This window comes from Argopecten irradians, chromosome 6, assembly GCF_041381155.1.
Source record: "Argopecten irradians isolate NY chromosome 6, Ai_NY, whole genome shotgun sequence".
NCBI lineage: Eukaryota > Metazoa > Mollusca > Bivalvia > Pectinida > Pectinidae > Argopecten > Argopecten irradians.
Genome location: NC_091139.1, coordinates 41390295 through 41417517, shown reverse-complemented (window position 1 = coordinate 41417517; position 27223 = coordinate 41390295). Strand labels below are relative to the sequence as shown.

Genomic DNA, 27223 nt, shown 5'->3' with positions numbered 1-27223 from the left:
AAATCATGTACAATGTACTCACATGAAGGGAGTGGAGAAGGTCTTGCTACAAACAGTCCCTCAGGGGCTAGGGAAGTGACGACATGGTCGCCGTCCGGCCCGGCATTGACTACTGCGTTGTAACTAGGTGGGGGGCTGGGTGTGTAACTAGGGGGTGGGGGACTATAACGGGGTGGGGGACTCTGGTCTCGCATCTCAAACTCATTACGACTCGGCGCCAGATCTATCACAGTGTTGTTGTTGTTCTCAGCATAACTGTTGGGAAAAGAAAGAAAATATATTGACCTGATAGCCATAGTATGACAGCTCTCTGAACAATTTTGTAAAACTTTATGAAACTTTAACAAATCCCTGTTTTAAGGTTTTCATTCATCAAATAAATGTTAACTCCTGAAAACTTCATATTGAAGTGTAACAGGAGAATTCATAGTTAAAATGTGGCTTCAGGGTTGAATGAGTTTTAGTCTTTCTTGAACTTTCCTGTCTATAATCTCTGACCTATGCAATACTGACCTCTGGATACAACAGAAGATGTCCACTCTCTTGTCCTCCTTCCTCTTCAGATCCCAGCTACAGATGGCCGGGAACACCAACAGAACTGACCCCAGGTTAAACAGGATCAGAATACCAGCCTGTCAAATACATGTTTAGTACATCAGAACCGGAGACTCATCTGTGTCATGGCTATTCTATATATATATAAACATACATAAACTGGTAGTTAGCAAAAAAATCGCCATGGTTCACTGACTAAACAAGCAAATTTGGCACATCAACCTTACTCGACAGTTTTCTAAATAGCAAGAAAGTGCCAAAGCTAAGATGATGATGTCTCTGTTATTTTTCTGATGTATTTTGTTTTTGCTAGAGTCATTCAGGTACAGGTTACTTTGCTTCACGATATTGAATCGCACATGTCAAAAAGAACATGGAGGCAGAAAACAATTTAAAAGCAATAAAATGTGAACATGGAGTGAGACAGACCACAGTGAGTGATACACACCAATCTATTATCCCCGCGGCTTTGATCCTTTTTATTCACTCCACCTGCCTCGTGTACAATTGTATATTACTTGCAAAGTGTTTCACTGTGATACAGTGATTTTATCACTGGGCTTATACACAAAATAATGGAGATAGTTGTGTATCACCGCTTCTTCACAACATTAGGTGAATACGCTTGGCAAGGTTGGTGAATTTTATAGTTTATAGATGCAATGGTATGATAATACAATTCTCTGTCACCATTGGCAAAATCACAAAAGCAGGATGGCCTTTCCCTGACAGGCATTATCTGGAAACTTTAATATTCATAAGAAACACAAATCATTCAATCACTGATTGCCAGTAAAAAAATTAAAATGAATTTTAGTGAATTTTTGATCTGCTGGTGGTCTAATGATTGTAACCATATGGTCTTTGTCACCACAGTTACACTTCCCTGATGACAGTCCAACAGCTGTCCCTTTTCCTGATTCTCTGACGACTGTCACTTACAGGGATGTATCAAGGGCTATGTATTACCTATTAGTACAGGTAAACTGGCACAAGGAAATCACGCTTAAAATATAATACCAGGTACTGACAACTTGAGACAGGACTCAGGATTTTTCTTTTTCTTTCCTGCAGAAAGTCAGTCTTAAGTATCGGGGGAAACGCACTGACCTGTGGTCAATACTCGACAAACTGCCCCACAAGAGTTTCCAACTCATAACCCAGAGGTAGTAGATATTAACCACTAGACAGGGGAGTAATAATTAAGATGAGAAGATACGATCCACCTTGGGTCGTGATGAGGAATTAACATATCTAATGTTACACAGTACACCTTCATAACTGTACTTTATAAACTGTAGGCCTAAAACTTATCTATCATCCACAGTAAATTAAAGTGAAGTTGATGTAACTTAAGTCAGTTCTAATCTCCACCATAGAATCACTAACTTCAATGGTAAGATTTTTTTTCTCTAAAAAATCTCAGTTTTGAAACTTTTTATTAGCGATCTTAGTTTTTGAAGCCCAAAATTCAGCAACCTATTTTATTCAATAATGAAAGAATGAAAGGATAAATATACATGTGAATATTTTGTAACTCACTTTTTATATTGCACCTGAAGAGGTAATGACATTGCATGATACATATACATTTGTACACTCCCACAGGACACCTCTGAGAAGCTGTTAACCCTCTCAGAGTACTAATGTTGCCAGTTGTCCCAGACCTGAGGGAATCCTACCATGTTCCTGTCATTGTTAAAAAGCTTAACACTGAATGTGTGGGTGAGAGCCCCCTCCCCTACAAATGGGAGCAATGACCCATTACACTAAATACTACACATTTCACATCTACAAGCATTACCATTCATTTCTCCGCAGTCTGTCATTTACATTTTATGCATGTGCATGCATGTACCATGGCTCAATGTATGCACTATCATGGGGAAATAATCCCTACTGCATATGAACTTCTCTCCTGAATTTACATTAAACCTGTTCACCACTATGTAGGTAAATGTTGATCACTGATATTGTCATCACAGGTATAATGTAGGTTAACCTTGAGAATCTCCCTATCTGTCCCCCCTTATTCCCGACCTGCTTGTGTACATCAGGCAGGTTTATGCCAGTGTTGTGTTGATCTGCTCAGCAGAATCATGCCTCATAAACCATATAGGCTCCATCGTGTGTGGTAACATGTATACAATACGACTCATAACATTCACCGTTAGCTTCTTTTTTATACAGGGTCACTGTTTATTGTTACAGTTATGCGATATTATTTCTTGCTAAACCAGTCACACCAGGCTGCCAGCACTAGAACAAAGACTACCTGTACGACCAACGACTGGTGATTGTCCTGTTACTCAACCTACGAACCACTCAATATGTCCGAACCACTCAATATGTCCGAACCACTCAATATGTCCGAACCACTCAATATGTCCGAACCACTCAATATGTCCGAACCACTCAATATGTCCGAACCACTCAATATGTCCGAACCACTCAATATGTCCGAACCACTCAATATGTCCGAACCACTCAATATGTCCGAACCACTCAATATGTCCGAACCACTCAATATGTCCGAACCACTCAATATGTCCGACAGTCAACCTGGTCAAAGCTTTTCCTACCACTTAGGAAACACTCAATACATCTGACAGCTAAAGTGGTCAAACATTTTACTGCCAATTAAGCCTGCCTGCTAGAAGATCTAGCTAAAACACTCAGACATTTCTCCAACATCTAGCTATTCCACAAAATTGACATCATTGATTTTACGTATTGTTAACATAGTAAATGTTTTGACAGTAGTAATTTACTTGTTCTAACATTTTTTATGATTAATTTGTGAAGAAAATCCCATTAGACAGGCTATATGAAATAGGATTATCTCTCATAATGCCAACATGGTTACTTCCTAGATAATAAAGGTAAAATGTTTGTTACCTGTAACGAGAACGCCCTGAGAGCAGGTATGGGTATGATGGCCGCAGAGAAGAAGGCGAGCATATTGTTGAGGGAAGTCAAAAGGACAGACACACCAGTCCTCTTCAGACACTCAGCGGTTTGGTCCTGAAATAATAATTAATAAATCTAATTTAACAAAAGCTCTGCTCAATTTATTATTCGAAAGTTCGTTATTTTAAAATAAAACTTTTTTTTCATAATAGACAGATTATACTTAAACTTCTGAATGCTAACAATAAAGACACGCTGAAACACTTACTGTATAGGCTATGGTTTTCTTGTTGCCGTTCTCATAATATGTGTGGGCAATCAGAAACATATCATCAACACCAAGACCAAGTGCCAAGAATGGAATAATCTGAAATTAAAAGAAAAAAAAGTCAACTTTTTTTAAATTTAAATATACACACTGATTACTTCAGCGATTATCACTAAAAATTTGTGGGCTTTTACTTCAACAGCCCACAAATGATATTTCCAATGCTGCAGTGCTGTATGTCAAAAACATGTGTGTATTTTTTGCCTTTTTTGCCACAGTTAATGTAGAAAACAGGTTTGGACTACATCTCAGGGCTTGGGTTGTGTCCATGCCTCTCTTGATCTTCTCGGTAGGTCAAATACGTTGAACATCTGCCGCAGCACAGATGAAAAACGTGCTTGTCTTGGTTTTCTACATCTAATACAGAGTCTCTCGGTAATATTTACCATCAAACGTGTATTCTTCACTGGACTGTTTCGAGGGAGGTCCAGTGCCTGGCCTTCTAATTGTGGAGGTAACATTACTTTCTTCATCAACCTCACTCTCATTTAAGTCCGTAATTCTCTCACAGAGACATGAAGTACAAGTACACACTACGCCGGAGACTTTCAAAGTGGTGTAAATCTCCACACGGTTAGGTCGTTTTGGGATCAATTGATATGACGGCTTAAAGCTTTTGATTCTACTAAATTCTAAGCAGGATATAGACATGGGTACCACTCTACTGTCTTAGCTCACCTGCTCGTTAGGGGGCTAATTAGTGTGTATATATGTGTGCAACATTCATTACATATTGGCTCTGTAATCCAGTGTTTGGGACTTAACAGTTTCTTTCGCAACAGTAAATATAATATGCCACACAAATGGATTAAACAGCATCCTTAGTGATCCGATTAGTTAATTCCACAGAATACGTTCTAGACTTGATAGAAAATATTTAAAGAAGAACCTTTAATTATTAAAAAACATAGGAACTAATAAATAGGGAACTTCTATTATTTTCATAAAAAACAGATGAACAAATGAAGATGTTCAATGGAATAACATTGGGGAGAATATGGTTGTTTATCTAGGTCTCCTAGAGGAATTTCAATTAGGACATTCCTCATTATACATCAATCATTTAACTCATTGTAATTAACAGTGTCAGGTAATTATCTCAGCACTTCTCAAACACCTTATATACATAACACCCCCTCATCCCCACTCCCTAATACACATCTGTAGGGTAGGATAAATCCCCTCACCCCAGGCAACTATATCTATACATAATCTTTGAATACGCTCACCGAGATATGGTATAACCACTAGCCCTCCACCTCCGAGTCCCGAGTTTGAATCCAACAATATGTTATATGATATTTTCACATGTTAAAGTAACAAACTGGTGACCAAAAATTCTATGATTGCTGAATCAGCATTAACGCTTTTTTAAAACCTCTGATATGTGTTGTTACGTACAGGAATCTGTGGGTCGTATACAGGTACAGGTTTCACACCTAGTCACCCTACCCACACCCAACAACCTCGACCCCACAATCCAGACAAATGGTCGACTGTACACCTTTGCATGACAAGAAACTGGAGCCTGGATACAGTAAGATTGCACTACTTGGTAGGTGAAACACTAAGTACACACAAGTCTTACGTTACAGTTTGTTTACTTTGATTCCACCTCATCGGGATTAATTAAATCACAAATAACCTTACAACATTGTCTGTGTATGTATATATATATATATGTATATAAATTTTCTCCATTCATATTGAAAGAAAAAATGGCAAAACATCAAAGTATATAGCCAAAATTAATTTCTTTCGTCAAGTTAAAGACATTCTTGAGATTGCATTACAGTTATGTTACTCCATTTTTTAGCTTATGAAAACAACATGTAAATAAAATTTGATAACGAGTTTTAAACAATAGGTTATATTCCTACAAAGTATGGCCTATTGTTATAGATTATAAGCCACCCTGCTCGGCCTCCTACCAGAATTACTAGAATTCAGTTTATTAAACATAGTGATAATTATAATGATGATAACGATAGAGAAGTCAAAGCTAGTTAGCTTATGATAATGTTCTCCTCTCCCTATCTAGCTAATTATCCTAAATCATGGCACATCAGGGTGACTACAGCATCAACACACTACCAATAACAAGTGCCAACACTCCCCCCCCCACTACCTCTACTACACACAACAGTGTAGGTGGCATATCTCCCCAGAGTGGAGCCCTTGGAATTCCTATAATGGTTTAAAAGTTTGTGTGTATGAAGTCTGTGATGTTGATACACTGTCTAATTTTATCTGCTTTGTAGTCTGTGTACAGGGGATGTGCTAGTGAGAAGCTGCATACTCTTCCACCTCCCCATAATATATTATACAAATCCTCACAGGGCATATAATAGGTATACAGAACAGGTCAGTCTGAGAATCGGCAGTTCAGTTGTCACCAAAAAGGTCTACTCATATGACAGTCAAACAGGAAATATGATATAAAGTTTTCTATCAAACCAAAGTTAGTTCAGATTTCTGTTGACAATGAAAACATATCTTGAGACACTAGTCATAAATTACCTGTTAATTACAGGTAAAACTACAGGTGTACTAATTACCTGTGTAGTAGAAGCGTTGAAAGGTATCCCTAATACGGAACAGATCCCTAGACCAGCGGCCACTGACAAAGCTACGAGGAGAACGCCAGCGACACCAATACCGCTCTGTGACTGCACTCCATTATTCCACCGTAGTAACGAAATACACGAATAAAAGAGCTAGAAAAAGGAAGAATATGGCAGTGTTAAAATATGCCGATAAATTTTTAGACGAAATTTAAAATTTGATCTTTGGCCTTAAAACTTTTACCTTCATCAAGAATCGTTAGCTCGGAAAAGCTGTTTATAAGTCTTTCAATAATTCTTAATAAGAGCCTTTTTTTCAACTCAATTAAATAATTCAAATTAATCAGATATTACGTACCATAAGAACGTATCCAAACACGACCCTGACGATGCTAACGTTGGAGAATTCTTTCATTATATCCATGAGAGAAGTCGTAGAGAAACCCAACATCTGATCTGGTGACGTGGAATTACCCATTCCATTGACAACCTGGTAGAAAAACAAGAAAAACAAAGTTGTATTGACATTATCATTTTGAAAGTTACTTATTTTACGGTGCAGTCATCAAATAGTAATATCATATACAAAATGTAGACCATTTTTCATATTCCAGATTTTTTTTTTATACTGTAAGCAGTATTCTGTTAACCATCTATAGTATAATGAAAAGTAATTCATTATAAGATGACGCCCTCGTGTCGCTGCACCCATGAAGTGTATTCATTATGTAATTTTTATGTCAACATTGTCGTTCTCAACACGGGTCCTTAAACACTAAATAGGTCAGGTCTTTTAAAGTGTGCTTGAGCTGGAACAAGACAACTTCTTCTCATAAAGGTTGTATCAGCAACTCCGATCTAATTATTTCTTTCAAATTGAAATTTTATTCAATGAATAATAAATGACACAGAACCGGACACAATACGAGAGAAGATTGAAAGAGAGGCTTACGAAGGGCACAACGACTCAACCCAATCAGATGTGATGGTGTGTGTATATTCCGTGTACTTTGTGACTTAAATATTACACTACACACCATTCTACCAATTCATCCTTATTATTCGATCACCAATTTGTGGACTTTTAAATTGTAACCAGTAATTTTTTTAGTGCTCTCATTTCGACAGAATTTTTTTTGGGTGTTGACATTCAATCTTAGATCTATTTTTGAGAATGAATTTAATTTAGCCTCAATATTTTTCCTTCCAAACCTTGCCTTTGTCGTCTATCACACGACTTACGATACAGATCAACAGTGTCGAGGTGGGAGGCCTACTCCATACAAATCACAGCATACCAGTGAAGCAGGCTACTCGACAAAAATTATACAGGCAGAGGTTTTTATAGTATTGAATTTCTTTGATAAACTCTACAACACTGAAAGACTTAGCAAGAAATTTGTTAAGCGAGTTATGAATATTTTAACAATTTAAAGTATTTGTAGATTTGAGACCATTTTATTTGATGAAAGGAAATGGGAATTTTGTCATTGAAACTTGCCATTACTCTGTATCTCATGAGTAATTTTACAAAATGATATAATTGCACAGAAAATCAGAAAAGTTTTAAGCACCTGAGCAAACTTTCTCTGCCAAGCTTCCAAGATGGCCTTTGCCTTGTCCGGTGTCCAGTCAATGCTGATCGTTTTACTTGTGACCTTGAAGAAGTCATAGAGCTGCTGATCATCCATAAGCTGAACAATAGACTGTAAGGCCTGGGCTCTGAGAACAAATATAAAAGGCAGTCGTCAGTACTGTTAGCCTGGGCGGTTCACACACAATCACCCTCACAGTGGTCCTACAACGTCTTACACAGACACACCACCCAACAAGTTTAATCAAAACTTTTATTAATATTTCCTTATTTGAAAAAAAAAGTTGTAAGTGGGAATTAAATGGAAAAAGAGCTTTTCAGAATAAACATTTCTTTCTTCTTTTTATAAATGGAATTTGTACAGCCGACGGAATAGGTTTACAATTTATATCTCATTCAGGGATAAACTACCAGCCGTTGGGTTTAATGCTAAATGAAATAAACAAAGAATGCATTATCGTCAAACTTAACATACAACATGTAAAACATTTATATCTAATAAGAAAATATCAAAAACTTTATCTTATATTCAACAAACACTTTTAGATTGGTGCCAGACTCAAAATATCCTCTGTAATTTAAAAACCATAACTCGAATGTATACTGAATTACCAAATCATTTCTAAAACCATGCATATGCTGCTCCTGTGCCTCACTGCCTGCAGTTTTTATCAGGAACTTAAATGGCTGAGTGACAGCAGCAGACTTTGGTTATATTTACCTGACAATATGGCCAGTTTTGTTTCTGGTTATTCCTCCTACAATTAGATCTTCATGCCAATGCATGTATTTGGTGGCGAAACCATAGCAACCACCCGTTAATGCACCTCCAATATCAGGTAACTGAAAAGTTGAAAGTCAAGTCGTTGTAATATTGCCATTCATTGAGAATGATTTTGTCCATTTTTTTCAATGAATTTTATTTTCCAGTTTTCTTACACGTTATATTATCGTACAGGTAGGGTTTAATGATCAAGAACACAATTTAATCCTTTACCAAATCAAGACCAACATGAACGAGTGTATATCCTCTATTGCAAACATGGCTTCAGATAATTTTACCTTAAAGGCATATCTAGGAGAAACATAATACAGTTATACAAACAGGAGTAAAAGATCTCCCCACATCAAAACTTCCCATTTTATACATACAACAGTATCATACAGAGTATCCCTTTTTAGAAGTAAATTGTCTTTTTTTTTTCAAACGACGCAAAAGCTAAAGTTTCATCAGCAAAAAATATGAAACACACTACCATCTATTGAAATCTTTAAATTTTGTGTATCTTAGGAGCACGATCCAATTTCAAACAAGAACAAGATCAGAGACAGACTACAGGTATATTGGAGCGTGAATCTAGCATGTTAAATACCGCCTGCCTTCACTGTTAAAGAAACAACAATATAATTGGCCAGAGATCATCTTAATCTCTCTATCTACCAAAGGAAAAATCTACCGTTTTAAAGTCTACAATTAGACTATCCAACCTGGCGAGTTTCTTCAAGCATAAGTGGACAATTTGGTAAGGGGATATGAACTAAAGCGCTGAGCCACCAAGGGCTTCTTCACATACAACGGATTAACTTGCTGATAAAACATGACAGAGCTTTAAACAGAAGAGAATGTCTGAAGATTATAATCATGTTGAAATTATGATTATCATTTTAAACGTCTAGCTTCTTGGGTGGTATATTTAAAGCCACACATAGACAAAGCCGTTCTTGTTGTTCTACACGGCGTCCATACCTTCTGAACGTTTTTTTATTTTGTACTATGATCATGATGATGTTAATCTTATGCATATAAATCAAACCATTAACTACATAGAAGGGTCTGAACTACTCATGTCACAGAAATGTACCTAAAAGTACTCCAAGTCCAAACACTTACTATATATTCTATATGTATATAGTATAGTCTAAATGGACCACCCTATCTCCACCTATCCACACATATATCCTTGTATGTAATTCCTATTCTGTTTACATCCTAGCAGCCCTAACCCTGTCCCTAGTCAGTATATATCTGGGTATGTAGCCCCTAGACTACAGAAAATCATTTCCCTTTATTCCTAGCCTGAAACCCAGGCTGTCCTTGTGTCCTAGCCTAGAGTATTATCACCCTTTAACCCTAATCTAGAGTATTATCCCCCTTTACCCCTAGCCTGGAGTATTATATCCCTTTATCCCTAGTCTGGAGTATTATACCCCTTTACCCCTAGCTTTTAGTATTATCCCCCTTTACCCCTAGCCTAGAGTATTATCCCCCTTTACCCCTAGCCTAGAGTATTATCCCCCTTTACCCCTAGCCTTGAATATTATACCCCTAGCTTTTAGTATTATCCCCCTTTACCCCTAGCCTAGAGTATTTTCCCCCTTTACCCCTAGCCTTGAGTATTATACCCCTAGCTTTTAGTATTATCCCCCTTTACCCCTAGCCTTGAGTATTATCCCCCTTTACCCCTAGCCTAGAGTATTATCCCCCTTTACCCCTAGCCTTGAGTATTATCCCCCTTTACCCCTAGCCTTGAGTATTATCCCCCTTTACCCCTAGCCTAGAGTATTATCCCCCTTTACCCCTAGCCTTGAGTATTATCCCCCTTTACCCCTAGCCTTGAGTATTATCCCCCTTTACCCCTAGCCTAGAGTATTATACCCCTAGTCTGGAGTATTATCCCCCTTTACCCCTAGCCTAGAGTATTATACCCCTAGTCTGGAGTATTATCCCCCTTTACCCCTAGCCTTGAGTATTATCCCCCTTTAGTCCGTGTCGGCTTTATCTCAGTAACAGTAGACTGTGGAGCATCAGTACGGACCAATTAACATTGGCCACCATTGCCTGTCCTATTTACATCTAAGATTTATGTCTGTTGGCTTGAAGGTTTTTTTTTTCCTTACACATTTTATGGCCCTCGGATTCCCCATGCATTCCTCTGCTACTCTGCCATTGCTGTGTAGAGTGTGTGGTGCCCCCTCCCCGCTCACTCACAATCTGACCTAGATAGGCCCTAATATATAGTTACCCATTCAACCTACCTATCAAACCCCGCATACTAAAAAAATAAACTCCCCTTGAAATACTGTTTGCAACTCTATGGGAAAAAACATAACCTTTACGATAACATTGTGAAAACGCAGAAAAATCAGGTTGATTCCAGGATTATTAAAATGTCATTTTGGGCTTTAAAATCTTAAAAAAGAAATGCTGCTGAAAGATAAATTTTCTGCCATAAGAAAAGACATTAGGCCTAGCATATTCTGAAGATGTTTTGTGTGTTTTTATACATGAACCAGATTCCAATCCAACTGACTTTACAAAACACAAGTTTATTCTATACAGAACCCTACCAATACTACATAGAATACTTCCGAAACTTCCAAGCTCTTGGTAGGTGGTTTAGCAATACAAACCAAAGACATTCCTCCAGAACTGAGAAGGGTTTTTTTTTTAAAAAAGAAAGGAATAAAAAAATTGCAGAACTTACCTCCCTTGATTGTTTATTTGGTGCCAAAGATGGACAATTCGGATCCGTGGGATCTAAACATGGCTTTTCTTGATATGCTGTAGTGACACCCGCCTGTAAAATACAGGAGTTTATATTCATAAATAACTCTTCAATTATATATTATCTCTAATTTTAATTGAAAACAATTTTGTATTTTTTTTTCTCTCTCTAAATCTATAATTTTTAATTTAATTATGACATGCATTCAAATGAATTACGTTTGTACTCGATTTGAGCTACTTACCCTACTCATAACATCTCGAACGGCTTCCAGATACACAGAAGGAATTTGATCTTCGAACATTGCGATCAACTGTTCTGGATTTAAATTTGTCCATTTCATCAACTGAATACCCCTGAAAAGCAAAAAATTGAAACCTTATAATCTGACAAATAACATTTATGAATATTACCAGTAACTAAAATTGTGTCACTGATTTCAAAGTTGAATCTTCAATTAATGTATCATTAATCAATTAATTTGTTCATTTTAAATTAAAAGCAAAAGATCTTCAACAGATGGCGTTGTAACTAATATATTAATGAACCCAGGGTTTCAGTTCATCTATCTTTTCAAAGTCTATTAATGTAGCGCTTATTGCATAAAATTCATAATAAAATGAACAACTGCATTTGAGGTATTTTTTATTAATTGAAAGGATTTGATGCCTGCAAACATTTTCATAGGGCTAATTTTACAAGAGAGCTGACTAAGGCTGATAAAGATTGTGTAATTATTCAAAAGCTACATATCAACTCTTATTCTAATATAAAGAAAGCCTGTTTTTGATTTACTTTGGAGTAAAATCATCATGGATATCATGAGATGTTTTATGTAAGGCAGTTATTGAGTAAAGGAAAGCTATTTGGAAAAACTTCCTCTATTTTATCCCAATCTAAATGATAATATATTGAAATCGAATGGCTCTTGAACAAATTTAGCAAATTTCCACAAAATTTCCACTTCAAACAGTCCTAAAGTGAAGAACATTTTATGTGGATACCTATAAAGTATAGAAGTAAACAGGAAACTACGAGTTTATAAACAGAGTAGGAGAAATGCTTAGCTTCAGAGTCGCTGGAGATAAGTCAGGGGCATGTCTTACTGTCTGTATATATATATATAAAGATACCATACCAAGGATAAAAAAATTCACCTATAAATTCTGAGATTAATAGATGATTTGTCAACTGGTATCAGATAGGTGGAAGAGTTGGTATCTAACCCGTTACAACTGTTTTGAATCTGGTAGATCAGGGCCGACCAATGAAAGGGGAGTCTTCCTTCACTGATACCGATCTCTACCACTAACAGAGAACAAACTGCCACAGCTCAAAGAAGGAAAGACACACAAAAAAAACCCGCTTCCATTAGCATACATAAGAAGATCTGACCTGGAGCAGACCACCCACAACCCCACCATCTCTCCTTATCCTGGAGCCCCCATTCTTCACATTTTCAGTAGAAACCTCCAGCTATGTAAACATTATGCCTAAGTCTCCCTGTGTTATGGTTATGTCACGTGAAGAACTAAATTTCCTTTATCAAGTGAAATTAAACATTACGCAGTATGCCTAGCTTTATTTTTCTAGCATTTGCTTTTTGTAGTTTGAAGAGGTAACCGTTTTTTACTTTATAGTCCAAAGTTTCCTGCAGGTGCTTCATTCTAATTGTTTAGTCAGTGTTTCATTTCAACTTACATAAACTCAGTCTGCTTTACGGGAATAGAATTGTATTTTTCTTACTAATGTATGACTATTGGAATCCACATGCGTTAAATACATTAAAAATGTTCTTGTATAAAATACAGATGTATATTCAAACTATCAGGATATGTATATGAATCATCGTTTTTCAATTATAACTTAAATCAGGTAGTAAGTTTTACCCTAAATATATTTCAACAACTTAATATAAGTGCCATTGTTCCTTGCTTTGAAAAGAAACATTTCCTGATCATTTCATTAACAGTACTACTAAGGGAACTTTTTTTTAAAAGAATCTCTCTTAAATCTACGTCCAAAACAGTTTTATTAAGTGAGACCCAACAAGGAGTCCCACTAATTGAGAGGAGCTAGTGTTTCAACACGATTTTTCTCCAACATTATTGAAATGGTAAAACTGCGCTGGCTGGCTCGGGAAGTATAGACTCTGTACTAAACACGGTGAACCTGCTTTGTATTGCAGTCAGTGATTCCTTTACACCCTCTTTGTCAAGGACTTGTGGCTGCCTATAAATTCTTACTGTAACACTCTCTAACTATAATGGCTCTGTGATATTAGATGGATCAAAACTTCTTATCCTTCAAGTCTCGCCAAAGGGAACAAATCTTGAATGGTGGTCCCCGAGACTAGTTGGCTCACAGGCAGACAGGCTTGGGTCGGTTTTATCTATTTTGCATGGAGCACTTGGTAGGAAGGCAAGCATTAAATGAACTAAACACCAGTATGTGCTGAGGTTTATATATTCAATCTGGGAGAAATCTGTCAACTGTTCAATACTGACCACCCACAGATCGGCCATAGAACAGGTGACCGGAGGGTACTGGACCACCAGTCTGGAATTCTCTCCATGCTTAGGCCCGGGTTAATGCAATTTTTTGTTGTTTTTATAATGCTGATAAGTTTCCAATTCCTTTAGGTAGTTTTTGTCAGTCAAATAACCTCAACTTTAGATGCCAGGATTAAATTGTTTCTACATCTCTCATTATTCTAGACAAATCTCAGTTTGTTCATCTTTTTTCAATTAGAAAATAATGCCTGAAACTTTTTTGCATTCTTTGTAAACTATTTTCAAGCATAGAAATTCAAATTTAATTTCATCCAAGGAAACCTAACCCAAGAGATCATATAAACAATCTAAAGGATACTTACAATTCTGGATGAAAATCTCGTTCTGGTCCCAGAAGTTTTGAGCCATCCCAAAAACAATCCAATGGCGTCATAATAATGCATGGTTTTATATGGCTTAAAATCTGAAACAAAATAAGAAAAGTCTTCAATATTTTAGCAGCTCTGATTTTTTAGTTCTCTAAATCATTTTTTATCTTCATTATATTTCATTGATTCATGAAAGGCAGTAAAATATAATTTTAGTGTAAAAGAAAGTACATAATATACTTACAGCATTTAAATAAATGTCTTCAAATTCAGGAAAATCAGCTACAAAACACAAATCTTTAAAATTCCATGATCTGAAAAAATAAAGAAAATGGTATTATAAATCAGAATGCTGAGTACATGCGATATAATACAGTTGTAGCTTTATTTCCACTATAATGTCCTTTATTTGTTCAAGCTTATACAGATGTACCAACTAAACTCTATTCTACATTTTTTTGGTATTGACAAATATTTTCCAAAGAAATATAGAATGGTATATGAAAGAAAACGATGTTACAAGAATTGTTATATGTACTTACTGTTCAAACATATCCACTTGGATTTGAGTGACTTTTCGTAATGTCTCTAAATGAAGTTGCAGTGATTGCACATCTAATAAATTACTGCCCTTAACTTTGGGCGTTTGTATGATAAGTTCACTGGTAATTCCACTCCCTGTATTGACTGTGTTACGCGTATAATCCAACTCCTCCTCCAATCGTCCCCCCTCTGTAAAACACAACAAATTATCTATTACACATCTTTAATTCAACAATATATGATACATATTTGAAATTTTAAAATTTAGGAAAACACGAAGTCAACATCTTAAGATTATAAACATTACTGGCAGTACATTGACTTCTAGTGGGGCAATAAAATGTAGAGAGCAATAATGCAATGAAATTCATTTAAACTGAAGATATCACATTGCATTATCTCGAGTGAGAAATTACATTCCTCAAATCATGGCAAATTGTACAAAATTCCAACAAAAAGGAACAATTGAAAATTTAGATATAGGATAATGATTTTATGTGATGTAAAACCATTCGCATTGATGAATTTTGATTTAGTGTACAGTTTTCTTAGTCTCACTTCTATAGAACCTCTGAGAAAGCACCCTGTCATTGCGATGCTTGGTCATGACTGACGGCAGACATTCTAGGTGGCCTCAGTGTCCTTTATACACCTTTATACTAAATAACCGTGAACCAGTGATTCACCCCGTAAAGCTTGCCCTTATCCTTACAAACTTTCAATTAAAATGCCTACACCTCCTTGGTTTAATACAAACTGAAGCTGTTTAGATTTCTCGTTCTTTAATGCCCCACTTTTCAAATAAAATTGGTTTTTATATTTTTCAAATCTTCTAGTTTACATTGTATCTGTATATGTTTAGCAGTTTCAACAAATGTGCTCAAGAAGCTTATCGCATCAAACTCAAAAATGTAAATGATTTTTTTATTCAGTTAAATCATCTTGAAAACTCCCATCATTTGTTGATATCAGTTTCCCTATCGCAGATGTTATCAGGGACGTAAATTTTAAATTGTCGGGAATGGAAATGTTAGTATAGGAAAGTTAATGAAGCTTCGGAGCAGAGAAGGCCTGTTTGGAGGTTTTTAACACTAGCCTAATGTAGATCGGGTAGCCTTACTGTACTGTGAACTACTGTATTCCTTCTAATACATTTAAGCTAATAAAACATCTGGAGCTTGAATGAATCAATTCTGGTCCGTCACACATTAACCTGCGAAGGTTTTTTGTCAGGTTTTTTGTCGAAAACTTAAGACAGACAACCACAAGATCATGGAGGCAAGACAAGACCTCCAAATAAAATTGTTAATTTTTGCCCTAGTTTGATTTTTTTAAGACTCTCTATACCAGAGAAGTAAAGTGAATCTAAGATTTTCTACTGGAGTTTTGTGGGTAGTGTATATACACTGTCGCTAGCGTCACAGGTGGGGGAGTCCTTTCTCATTGGTCCACATGATCAGAATAGCAAATAAACCACATCTCTGTGTGTGGCCCGCTCTAGCTTCCAGGCACATATGAGCCAGCCCGGCTGTTTTTCTAGCTCTGTATGTATATATACAATATTGGGGCTCACTGGTCATGGTAGAAATGCCAGGCATAACAGCTCCTATACTTGTCCATCAAACCTGATACCACTCAACATATCTACCTGAGCTGGCTGTCTTGTTTTTTGTCTCCGAGTTAATTGTCCTATTGAGATATCCACTTAGTGGATTCGGGGTTAAATAGAACTACATCTTGTCTGTCAATTATTTAATCGTTACAAGTACAGATATTGGATTTACTTCGACGACTTTTGATAATTCTTTCATTTAATCTTTCATAGCGTACTTTGTTTTGCTCTAATGTTGTTATCTATCGGAAAATCCCCAAACAACAATAATAAGGTATAAAGTGTACAAAATTCAGGCCAAATCATACAAACTCTGGCACCAACTTGTACTATTGATAGACACACCCATTTCCCTGTGTCAGAGACTGGCACCGGACACTGAGTGAGATAAGGAACCGTAATGGTTTATGGTGATTACAAGTATCAGAGGTGAAAGTCATTATGTGATATTACCACCTACAACTTCCCTCCAAAGCAGCCCGCTCTGTGCCATTCACATTTATCCTTTAAACATTTAAAAAAACAAGTTCAATACAAAGACAAGTTTATTCCTCTTTTACATGAAACCTCTGCCACTACAGGAACCACTCTCCGCGAAGTGTCAAAAACAAATCGGTCAATCAATTCAGATGTTTCTTAAGCTTCATAAGATATTTCTCAAATACCCGCGGTAAATGTTTTTTAGTCATGCAATTTTTTCAGAGTAGAGTGAGTAACTGTTAAATATTTCATTCATGAATTGATTCATTCTCCGAAAAATTCCGAGCACACAAACACTAAGATAGGAATCAAACCACAAATCAACTACTGCCAAACGTGATCAAAAGCTCGAACTTTTACCACTCGAAAACCCTGTGGATCTCGACTGAAATGAGTAAATTTAACTTCAATACTCTTGACAAATTGAAGATTTAACGACCATGGTGTCATCAACTTGGTATTGACATTTAGGTGTATCATGACTTAGATGATTGTAAATCAGGAGCAACATGACAGACATTTTTTGGTATGTGTTTAATTATGGAGAATGAGAACTATAAGTACATTATACTTGTTTCTGGATCCAACATTTACGGCCACAAAACGTTGATCACAATTAGCGCCTTAAATGTAAATTCAGAATGAACAAAATTATATGTTCATTGTAATGTTGTTGCATCTTTGTCCAATAAATACCGTTTTAGACAAATCAAGAGAAAGAATGTTAAGGATAAGTAGAGAAAAGAGGTATTTTTTGCCTTTACTCTACAGGGAAGGCTGAGATCAGGCATTTAGCTCCAAAGCTATTGTTAGTCCAATGGTGACTTAGAGGCCAATTCTATGTCACCTGTCAGAGGAGTCGTGAAAGGTGGCATATTCATCAATGGAACTAGCTTAATCACACTAGGCACACCAACTTAAGGTTGAGGACAATCTCTCCACCACCGCCAGCACACACCCAGTAATGGTTCCTCACTAGCCAGCTGACCAACCTCACAACACATTCTCTCACACCAAGCCCAGTTTGAATAGATTCACAGACAGCCATTGACCACAAAAAGGACAAAATGGGCCTGTTCACATTGGGACAATTTGAGGGAAAAAGGCAAATGATTCAAGTGCCATTTTTAAGTCATTAACAAAGCTCACATAATAGAGAGGAAATTCTTGCTACAGTACTTTGTCAAACACTCAGAATTAAATCTACTTTTACATCGTTCAATAAAAACATAATTTTTAAAGGAACTGTAGGATTGGTCTTCATTCAAGTAATGGATATTTAGATTTTTCAATTAAAACTTATTTCTTCTTTGTTTTTGTAAATCTAATCCTGTGTAAGTAGCCTGGAGGTGTGAGCTGAGCAGAGTTGCTGGGTTTGAAGTAGAACCAGAAGGGGCTATACTACAGCAGTATCCTTATCTTCTACATGCTGACTTCATGCCTATAAACCACTCACAACGAGGAAAAGGAGATTCCATTTACAAAACTCATTACCTGATAGCATTTTATGATACATGTAGAATATGTATGCCAACCAAACAACAAATCTATACCAAGCCATTTCGCACCCTTCCCAGTTAGCTTCTTTCTACAAAATCATGACTGTACCAGATTTGTCTTTTGAGTTGACTTTGTTTTGTTTTCTGTCAAACTAAATTACTTTAAATCTTATGTTTCTAAGAAAAAAACATAGATAGACTTGATCAGCTTTTACATGTATCTAGAAAATTTGTTTAACATGTCACTTATGTAATCAGTAATATAAGTCACCACCCCTTCTGTCAATTTGAGAACATTACATTTTCCTATGTTTTTGAAGTAGAAGTTAGGATCATATTTGTTGAATTCTATACTAGGATATGACATCAGTTAATGGCAAAACCTGTCTATAAAGAACACCCAAGGGACAAGTAAAATGGTCTATAAAGCCAAATGACCTTGAGGTAATTGGTACCCTAATAAATTGAATGAATTGTTTTTATACAGAGGTGGTCGCTATGACAGGTTTTACGGTATATAATATACTTTTTGTGCCACGGAATGTTGTCTGTAGTGTTGTATAGGATATTTACACAGTTATGTTAATAGGTGGTCATTCCTCACCAACAGCCTCTTACTGAGATCCTAAAGCTTGCCAAAATCTTGATCAGCATATCCTCGGAGCCAGAAAAACATAAGAGCTAACAATGTGATTTTGTAGCAAAATATCAGGGTAGAAAAACAAAACTGTTGATATGGAGTACAGCTGTACGATGAACTGTGGCACATTCACCTTCACCATGATCTGTATAATCACTTTGACGGCCTATTAAGTCACCTTCACCTTGCTCAGTGCAAACTTAAATATTTTTCTAGATACTTGTATATGCTCCACAAACCAAAATTTACCGAATCGGGTGAACAACTGTGTAAACGTCCTTCTGGTACTGGTATGTCATCAACTAGACACTCAGAAAACATGGGTACATCAATCCGGTGGCAAGGTAGGTGGCACCTTGCGGCACTCACTTGATCCCGGTGACATGCTTATGTGACAGGTGGCACCTTGTGGCATTCGGCCAAAAGCCACATCATTTCCCTGCACACCCACATTGGTAGTGTATAAACCCAATAAGATACCATCACAGGCAGACTTCCATCATTAAATCCTGGTTTCTCCCCAGTTAAGTCAGCTGTATTACTCACAAGAGATAACCGAATGCTTTAATTTATAGCCTGCCTGTGACAAGTTGGTATAATGGAAAGATTTTTTCATTTCCAATCTCTACAAATTCAGTGTGCCCATTCATCAGTTTACATTTAATTCATTTCCTGATTCAAGATCCAGTGTTTAACGAACAGTTCTCCATGCAGTAGTTTTTATAGTTAAAATTCCTACTGTAATGAGCTATGTTATCAACAGATCAGAGAATTTTACACAAAATTATACTTGTTTGACCTTTCACCTTTCTACTGATGACTTTGAATATCTACCAAGTAGTTCATTCTGAGAGACCTTATTTTATAAGATGAACCAATAGAATATGTACTCAATTTAGTCCTATCACCAGTAAATGTTGGCTAAAAAATGTAGTGTGAATTTTACAGACAAATCAATGGTCATTAATATCAAAATCTGGTTCAATTGCTATCCATTCAAAGTTGATTAATTATATATATATATTAAAGTCTAAACTTTGGGAAGTGAGAAGTATAAGACCATGCAAAAATGAACTCTTTTTCTGTACAGAAAATACTATAATGTGTGTTCACAAGGATTTTCTCAAGAATTCAAAAGTTACAGCTGAAAATATTTTTCTATTAGGAAGACAAATTGAATTCAGTGAACACAGGTGGTTTTGAATTGTTACTTCTGTGCCTAGTATAGAGATAAATCACAAACGGCTTACACAAGTTGGGGCATTACCTGTGCATCTCCGATCATTGTTTGTAAACAAAATCTGTTTTTTTACCCTACTTCCGATGTAAAACACTTAACTGCAAATAGCACAGTCATCCTATTTTAACCTTGTATGAAAGTTATTAAATAATGAGTTTAAAACGTCCCATCTATTTCCTTCTGTTTGGCGAGGCCCTATAAAACATTCAACAACAAATGAAATAAATATACGCTTACACGGTCTTCACTGAAACCATGACAGTGAGCAAGTACAGTCATACATCAACTAAAGCCAATTTCTGACATTCGAGTCATAATCTTTCTCATCAAAAACCCTATAACATGGTACAAAGCATTTTACCTAAGCCAGACCTAATGTTAAGGGCTGCTAGCCTGGTGGTCCTGAGGTGTGTAGATGTCAACTTCATACAGATAGATATCAACTTTACACCTTCTCTCCCCATATTACACAATGGTACGGTCCAAAACATTAAGACATGGCAGAGGCACACTTCCTCAGGAGGGAGAGCAGAATGTAAATGATCTAATAATCCTGGCGCTATGTATATGTCTTGTTACAAAAATCAAAAGAAGCGTTTGGTGTTGATATTCAGCACAATATTATAATTAGTAACATTTTATTAATAAGTGTATCGTCCCCGTAAATACTTATTTGTTTTAGTTAATCCAGAGTTAACATTATAACAAGTGTATCTTCCCCGTAAATACTTGTTTGATTTAGTTAATCCAGAGTTAACATTATAACAAGTGTATCTTCCCCGTAAATACTTGTTTGATTTAGTTAATCCAGAGTTAACATTATAACAAGTGTATCTTCCCCGTAAATACTTGTTTGATTTAGTTAATCCAGAGTTAACATTATAACAAGTGTATATCTTCCCCGTAAATACTTGTTTGATTTAGTTAATCCAGAGTTAACATTATAACAAGTGTATCTTCCCCGTAAATACTTGTTTGATTTAGTTAATCCAGAGTTAACATTATAACAAGTGTATCTTCCCCGTAAATACTTGTTTGATTTAGTTAATCCAGAGTTAACATTATAACAAGTGTATCTTCCCCGTAAATACTTGTTTGATTTAGTTAATCCAGAGTTAACATTATAACAAGTGTATCTTCCCCGTAAATACTTGTTTGATTTAGTTAATCCAGAGTTAACATTATAACAAGTGTATCTTCCCCGTAAATACTTGTTTGATTTAGTTAATCCAGAGTTAACATTATAACAAGTGTATCTTCCCCGTAAATACTTGTTTGATTTAGTTAATCCAGAGTTAACATTATAACAAGTGTATCTTCCCCGTAAATACTTGTTTGATTTAGTTAATCCAGAGTTAACATTATAACAAGTGTATCTTCCCCGTAAATACTTGTTTGATTTAGTTAATCCAGAGTTAACATTATAACAAGTGTATCTTCCCCGTAAATACTTGTTTGATTTAGTTAATCCAGAGTTAACATTATAACAAGTGTATCTTCCCCGTAAATACTTGTTTGATTTAGTTAATCCAGAGTTAACATTATAACAAGTGTATCTTCCCCGTAAATACTTGTTTGATTTAGTTAATCCAGAGTTAACATTATAACAAGTGTATCTTCCCCGTAAATACTTGTTTGATTTAGTTAATCCAGAGTTAACATTATAACAAGTGTATCTTCCCCGTAAATACTTGTTTGATTTAGTTAATCCAGAGTTAACATTATAACAAGTGTATCTTCCCCGTAAATACTTGTTTGATTTAGTTAATCCAGAGTTAACATTATAACAAGTGTATCTTCCCCGTAAATACTTGTTTGATTTAGTTAATCCAGAGTTAACATTATAACAAGTGTATCTTCCCCGTAAATACTTGTTTGATTTAGTTAATCCAGAGTTAACATTATAACAAGTGTATCTTCCCCGTAAATACTTGTTTGATTTAGTTAATCCAGAGTTAACATTATAACAAGTGTATCTTCCCCGTAAATACTTGTTTGATCTAGTTAATCCAGAGTTAACATTATAACAAGTGTATCTTCCCCGTAAATACTTGTTTGATTTAGTTAATCCAGAGTTAACATTATAATTATAACAAGTGTATCTTCCCCCGTAAATACTTGTTTGATTTAGTTAATCCAGAGTTAACATTATAACAAGTGTATCTTCCCCGTAAATACTTGTTTGATTTAGTTAATCCAGAGTTAACATTATAACAAGTGTATCTTCCCCGTAAATACTTGTTTGATTTAGTTAATCCAGAGTTAACATTATAACAAGTGTATCTTCCCCGTAAATACTTGTTTGATCTAGTTAATCCAGAATCTTCCCCGTAAATACTTGTTTGATTTAGTTAATCCAGAGTTAACATTATAACAAGTGTATCTTCCCCGTAAATACTTGTTTGTTTTAGTTAATCCAGAGTTAACATTATAACAAGTGTATCTTCCCCGTAAATACTTGTTTGATCTAGTTAACATTATAACCTCCACTATTTGTAGAGACAGGCAAACTGAAGACAGATTGTCGAGACATTATCATTAGCCAAAATTACACATGGAGATTATATCGACTCAGAGATAAGCACTCGGAGAGATTATGTGTAACAAAATTATTATACCAGAGAGATTAGCACTGGGTCATTATAATAGATAGTATATGTAACTAGGTCATTATACCAGATTGTTTATATAACTAGGTCATTGTATATGTACCAGATAGTTAATTTAACTAGGTCATTATACCAGATAGTTTATGTAACTAGGTCATTGTACCAAATAGTATAAGTAACTAGGTCATTATACCAGATAGTTTATATAACTAGGTCATTGTATATGTACCAGATAGTTAATTTAACTAGGTCATTATACCAGATAGTTTATGTAACTAGGTCATTGTACCAAATAGTATAAGTAACTAGGTCATTATAGCAGATAGTATATGTAAATAGATTTTTATACCAGATAATATATGTAAGTAGGTCATTATACCAGATAATATATGTAAGTAGGTCATTATACCAGATAATATATGTAAGTAGGTCATTATACCAGATAATATATGTAAGCAGGTCATTATACCAGAAAGTATTGTAACTAGGTCATTATACCAGATATCATAGTAAATGTATCTAGGTCATTGTATTAGATAATGATACTTCACGATACCTGCGAAGGAATCAAGAAATCGTTGTAACCCCTGGAAACTTAAGGACGAGTTGATTCCTGGAGGGGGAGTATGTAACCCTGGTCAATACTAGCCGCAATATATCGCTTGGCTAGAGAGAACTTCTCTTTAGCTCGATCGGTTGAGCGCCAGACTAGTAATCCAGAGGTCCCAAGTTCGATCCATGGCAGAAGCAAGTAATAAATTTATTGTAAATCCTGCACTCTGTTACATATATGTAACTCGGTCATTATACCATATGGTTATATGTAACTACTAAACTAGTATATGTAACTAGGTCATTATACCATATGGTTATATGTAACTACTAAACTAGTATATGTAACTAGGTCATTATACCATATGGTTATATGTAACTACTAAACTAGTATATGTAACTAGGTCATTATACCATATGGTTATATGTAACTACTAAACTAGTATATGTAACTAGGTCATTATACCATATGGTTATATGTAACTACTAAACTAGTATATGTAACTAGGTCATTATACCATATGGTTATATGTAACTACTAAACTAGTATATGTAACTAGGTCATTATACCATATGGTTATATGTAACTACTAAACTAGTATATGTAACTAGGTCATTATACCATATGGTTATATGTAACTACTAAACTAGTATATGTAACTAGGTCATTATACCATATGGTTATATGTAACTACTAAACTAGTATATGTAACTAGGTCATTATACCATATGGTTATATGTAACTACTAAACTAGTATATGTAACTAGGTCATTATACCATATGGTTATATGTAATACTTATGGTTATATGTAACTGAAAAACTAGAATATGTAACTAGGTCATTATACCATATGGTTATATGTAACTACTAAACTAGTATATGTAACTAGGTCATTATTTATGGTTATATGTAACTGAAAAACTAGAATATGTAACTAGGTCAATGTACCAGATAGTATATGTAACTGCTCATTCGGAGACATTTAGAAGTTGCAGGAATATTTGTCTCAAATTTTCATAATTGTTTTAAATTGTCAAACAATAACTCTTGGATGAATAATTCATAATGATATCAACAAATCTACCCAGGCATGCCTGTGGTAAAGCGAGAACACTCTACCACTGACAAGTGCTAACTCTGGAGAACACTCTACCACTGACAAGTGCTAACTCTGGAGAACACTCTACCACTGACAAGTGCTAACTCTGGAGAAGACACTCTACCACTGACAAGTGCTAACTCTGGAGAACACTCTACCACTGACAAGTGCTAACTCTGAGAGAACACTCTACCACTGACAAGTGCTAACTCTGGAGAACACTCTACCACTGGACAAGTGCTAACTCTGGAGAACAACTCTACCACTGACAAGTGCTAACTGTTACTGGAGAACACTCTACCACTGACAAGTGCTAACTCTGGAGAACACTCTACCACTGACAAGTGCTAACTCTGGAGAACACTCTACCACTGACAACGTGTAGACTTACGAGGCATGTTTACTGTTACTCTGGAGAACATCATATATTGAGGCGTGTTTATTGATATGACCACGGTAATGTTAATAAGTTAGTAATATTCGGGCGTGTTTACTGTTCTGATCACGGTGTTACGTTACTAATACTGAGGCGTGTTTACTGTTATGATCATATTAACATTACTAATATTGAGGCGTGTTTATTGATATGACCACGGTAATGTAAATAAGTTAGTAATATTCGGGCGTGTTTACTGTTCTGATCACGGTGTTACGTTACTAATACTGAGGCATGTTTACTGTTATGATCATATTAACATTACTAATATTGAGGCGTGTTTATTGATATGACCACAGTAATGTTAATAAGTTAGTTATATTCGGGCGTGTTTACTGTTCTGATCACGGTGTTACGTTACTAATACTGAGGCGTGTTTACTGTTATGATCATATTAACATTACTAATATTGAGGCGTGTTTATTGATATGACCACAGGTAATGTTAATAATTTTAAGGCCTGTTTACTGGTATGATCATATTAACATTACTAATATTGAGGCGTGTTTATTGATATGATCATATTAACATTACTAATATTGAGGCGTGTTTATTGATATGACCACGGTAATGTTAATAAGTTAGTTATATTCGGGCGTGTTTACTGTTCTGATCACGGTGTTACGTTACTAATACTGAGGCGTGTTTACTGTTATGATCATATTAACATTACTAATATTGAGGCGTGTTTATTGATATGACCACGGTAATGTTAATAAGTTAGTTATATTCGGGCGTGTTTACTGTTCTGATCACGGTGTTACGTTACTAATACTGAGGCGTGTTTACTGTTATGATCATATTAACATTACTAATATTGAGGCGTGTTTATTGATATGACCACGGTAATGTTAATAAGTTAGTTATATTCGGGCGTGTTTACTGTTCTGATCACGGTGTTACGTTACTAATACTGAGGCGTGTTTACTGTTATGATCATATTAACATTACTAATATTGAGGCGTGTTTATTGATATGACCACGGTAATGTTAATAATTTTAAGGCCTGTTTACTGTTCTGATCATTTAACATTACTAATATTGAGGCGTGTTTATTGATATGATCATATTAACATTACTAATATTGAGGCGTGTTTATTGATATGACCAAGGTAATGTTAATAAGTTAGTTATATTCGGGCGTGTTTACTGTTCTGATCACGGTGTTACGTTACTAATACTGAGGCGTGTTTACTGTTATGATCATATTAACATTACTAATATTGAGGCGTGTTTATTGATATGACCACGGTAATGTTAATAAGTTAGTTATATTCGGGCGTGTTTACTGTTCTGATCACGGTGTTACGTTACTAATACTAAGGCATGTTTACTGTTATGATCATATTAACATTACTAATATTGAGGCGTGTTTATTGATATGACCACGGTAATGTTAATAATTTTAAGGCCTGTTTACTGGTATGATCATATTAACATTACTAATATTGAGGCGTGTTTATTGATATGATCATATTAACATTACTAATATTGAGGCGTGTTTATTGATATGACCACGGTAATGTTAATAAGTTAGTTATATTCGGGCGTGTTTACTGTTCTGATCACGGTGTTACGTTACTAATACTGAGGCATGTTTACTATTATGATCACGTTAATGTTACTAATATTGACTGTATAGGACTACATATATTACGTTACTTATATTGAGGCGTGTTTACTGGTATGATCATGGTAACGTTACTTATATTGAGGCGTGTTTACTGTTATGATCACGGTAACGTTACTAATATTGAAGCGTGTTTACTAGTATGATCATAGTAACGTTAATTATATTGAGGCGTGTTTACTGGTATGATCATGGTAACGTTACTAATATTGAGGCGTGTTTACTGGTATGATCATGGTAACGTTACTTATATTAAGGCGTGTTTACTGTTATGATCATGGTAACGTTACTAATATTGAGGCGTGTTCACTGGTATGATCACTGTAACGTTACTTATATTGAGGCGTGTTTACTGTATGATCATGGTAACGTTACTTATATTGAGGCGTGTTTACTGGTATGATCATGGTAACGTTACTTATATTGAGGCGTGTTTACTGTTATGATCATGGTAACGTTACTAATATTGAGGCGTTTACTGTTTATGGTAACGTTACTAATATGGCCTGTTTACTGGTATGATCATGGTAACGTTACTTATAT

The 27223-nt window shown here is 35.5% G+C and overlaps 1 protein-coding gene across 1 annotated transcript in view; it reads right to left on the bottom strand.

Annotated features, from left to right (window-relative positions):
- The window catches only part of LOC138325911 (protein patched homolog 1-like), a 70107-nt gene that overhangs the window by 16747 nt on the left and 26137 nt on the right, over nucleotides 1-27223 (bottom strand). Inside the window, exons 4-16 of the mRNA XM_069271922.1 lie at nucleotides 14881-15070; nucleotides 14583-14652; nucleotides 14333-14433; nucleotides 11702-11813; nucleotides 11437-11529; nucleotides 8673-8794; nucleotides 7932-8079; nucleotides 6716-6847; nucleotides 6352-6510; nucleotides 3734-3832; nucleotides 3454-3579; nucleotides 514-632; nucleotides 23-255 (exon numbers count right to left, since the gene is read on the bottom strand). Of these exons, the coding sequence (XP_069128023.1) occupies nucleotides 23-255; nucleotides 514-632; nucleotides 3454-3579; nucleotides 3734-3832; nucleotides 6352-6510; nucleotides 6716-6847; nucleotides 7932-8079; nucleotides 8673-8794; nucleotides 11437-11529; nucleotides 11702-11813; nucleotides 14333-14433; nucleotides 14583-14652; nucleotides 14881-15070 (1704 nt within the window). The remainder of the gene's footprint in view (nucleotides 1-22; nucleotides 256-513; nucleotides 633-3453; nucleotides 3580-3733; nucleotides 3833-6351; nucleotides 6511-6715; nucleotides 6848-7931; nucleotides 8080-8672; nucleotides 8795-11436; nucleotides 11530-11701; nucleotides 11814-14332; nucleotides 14434-14582; nucleotides 14653-14880; nucleotides 15071-27223) is intronic.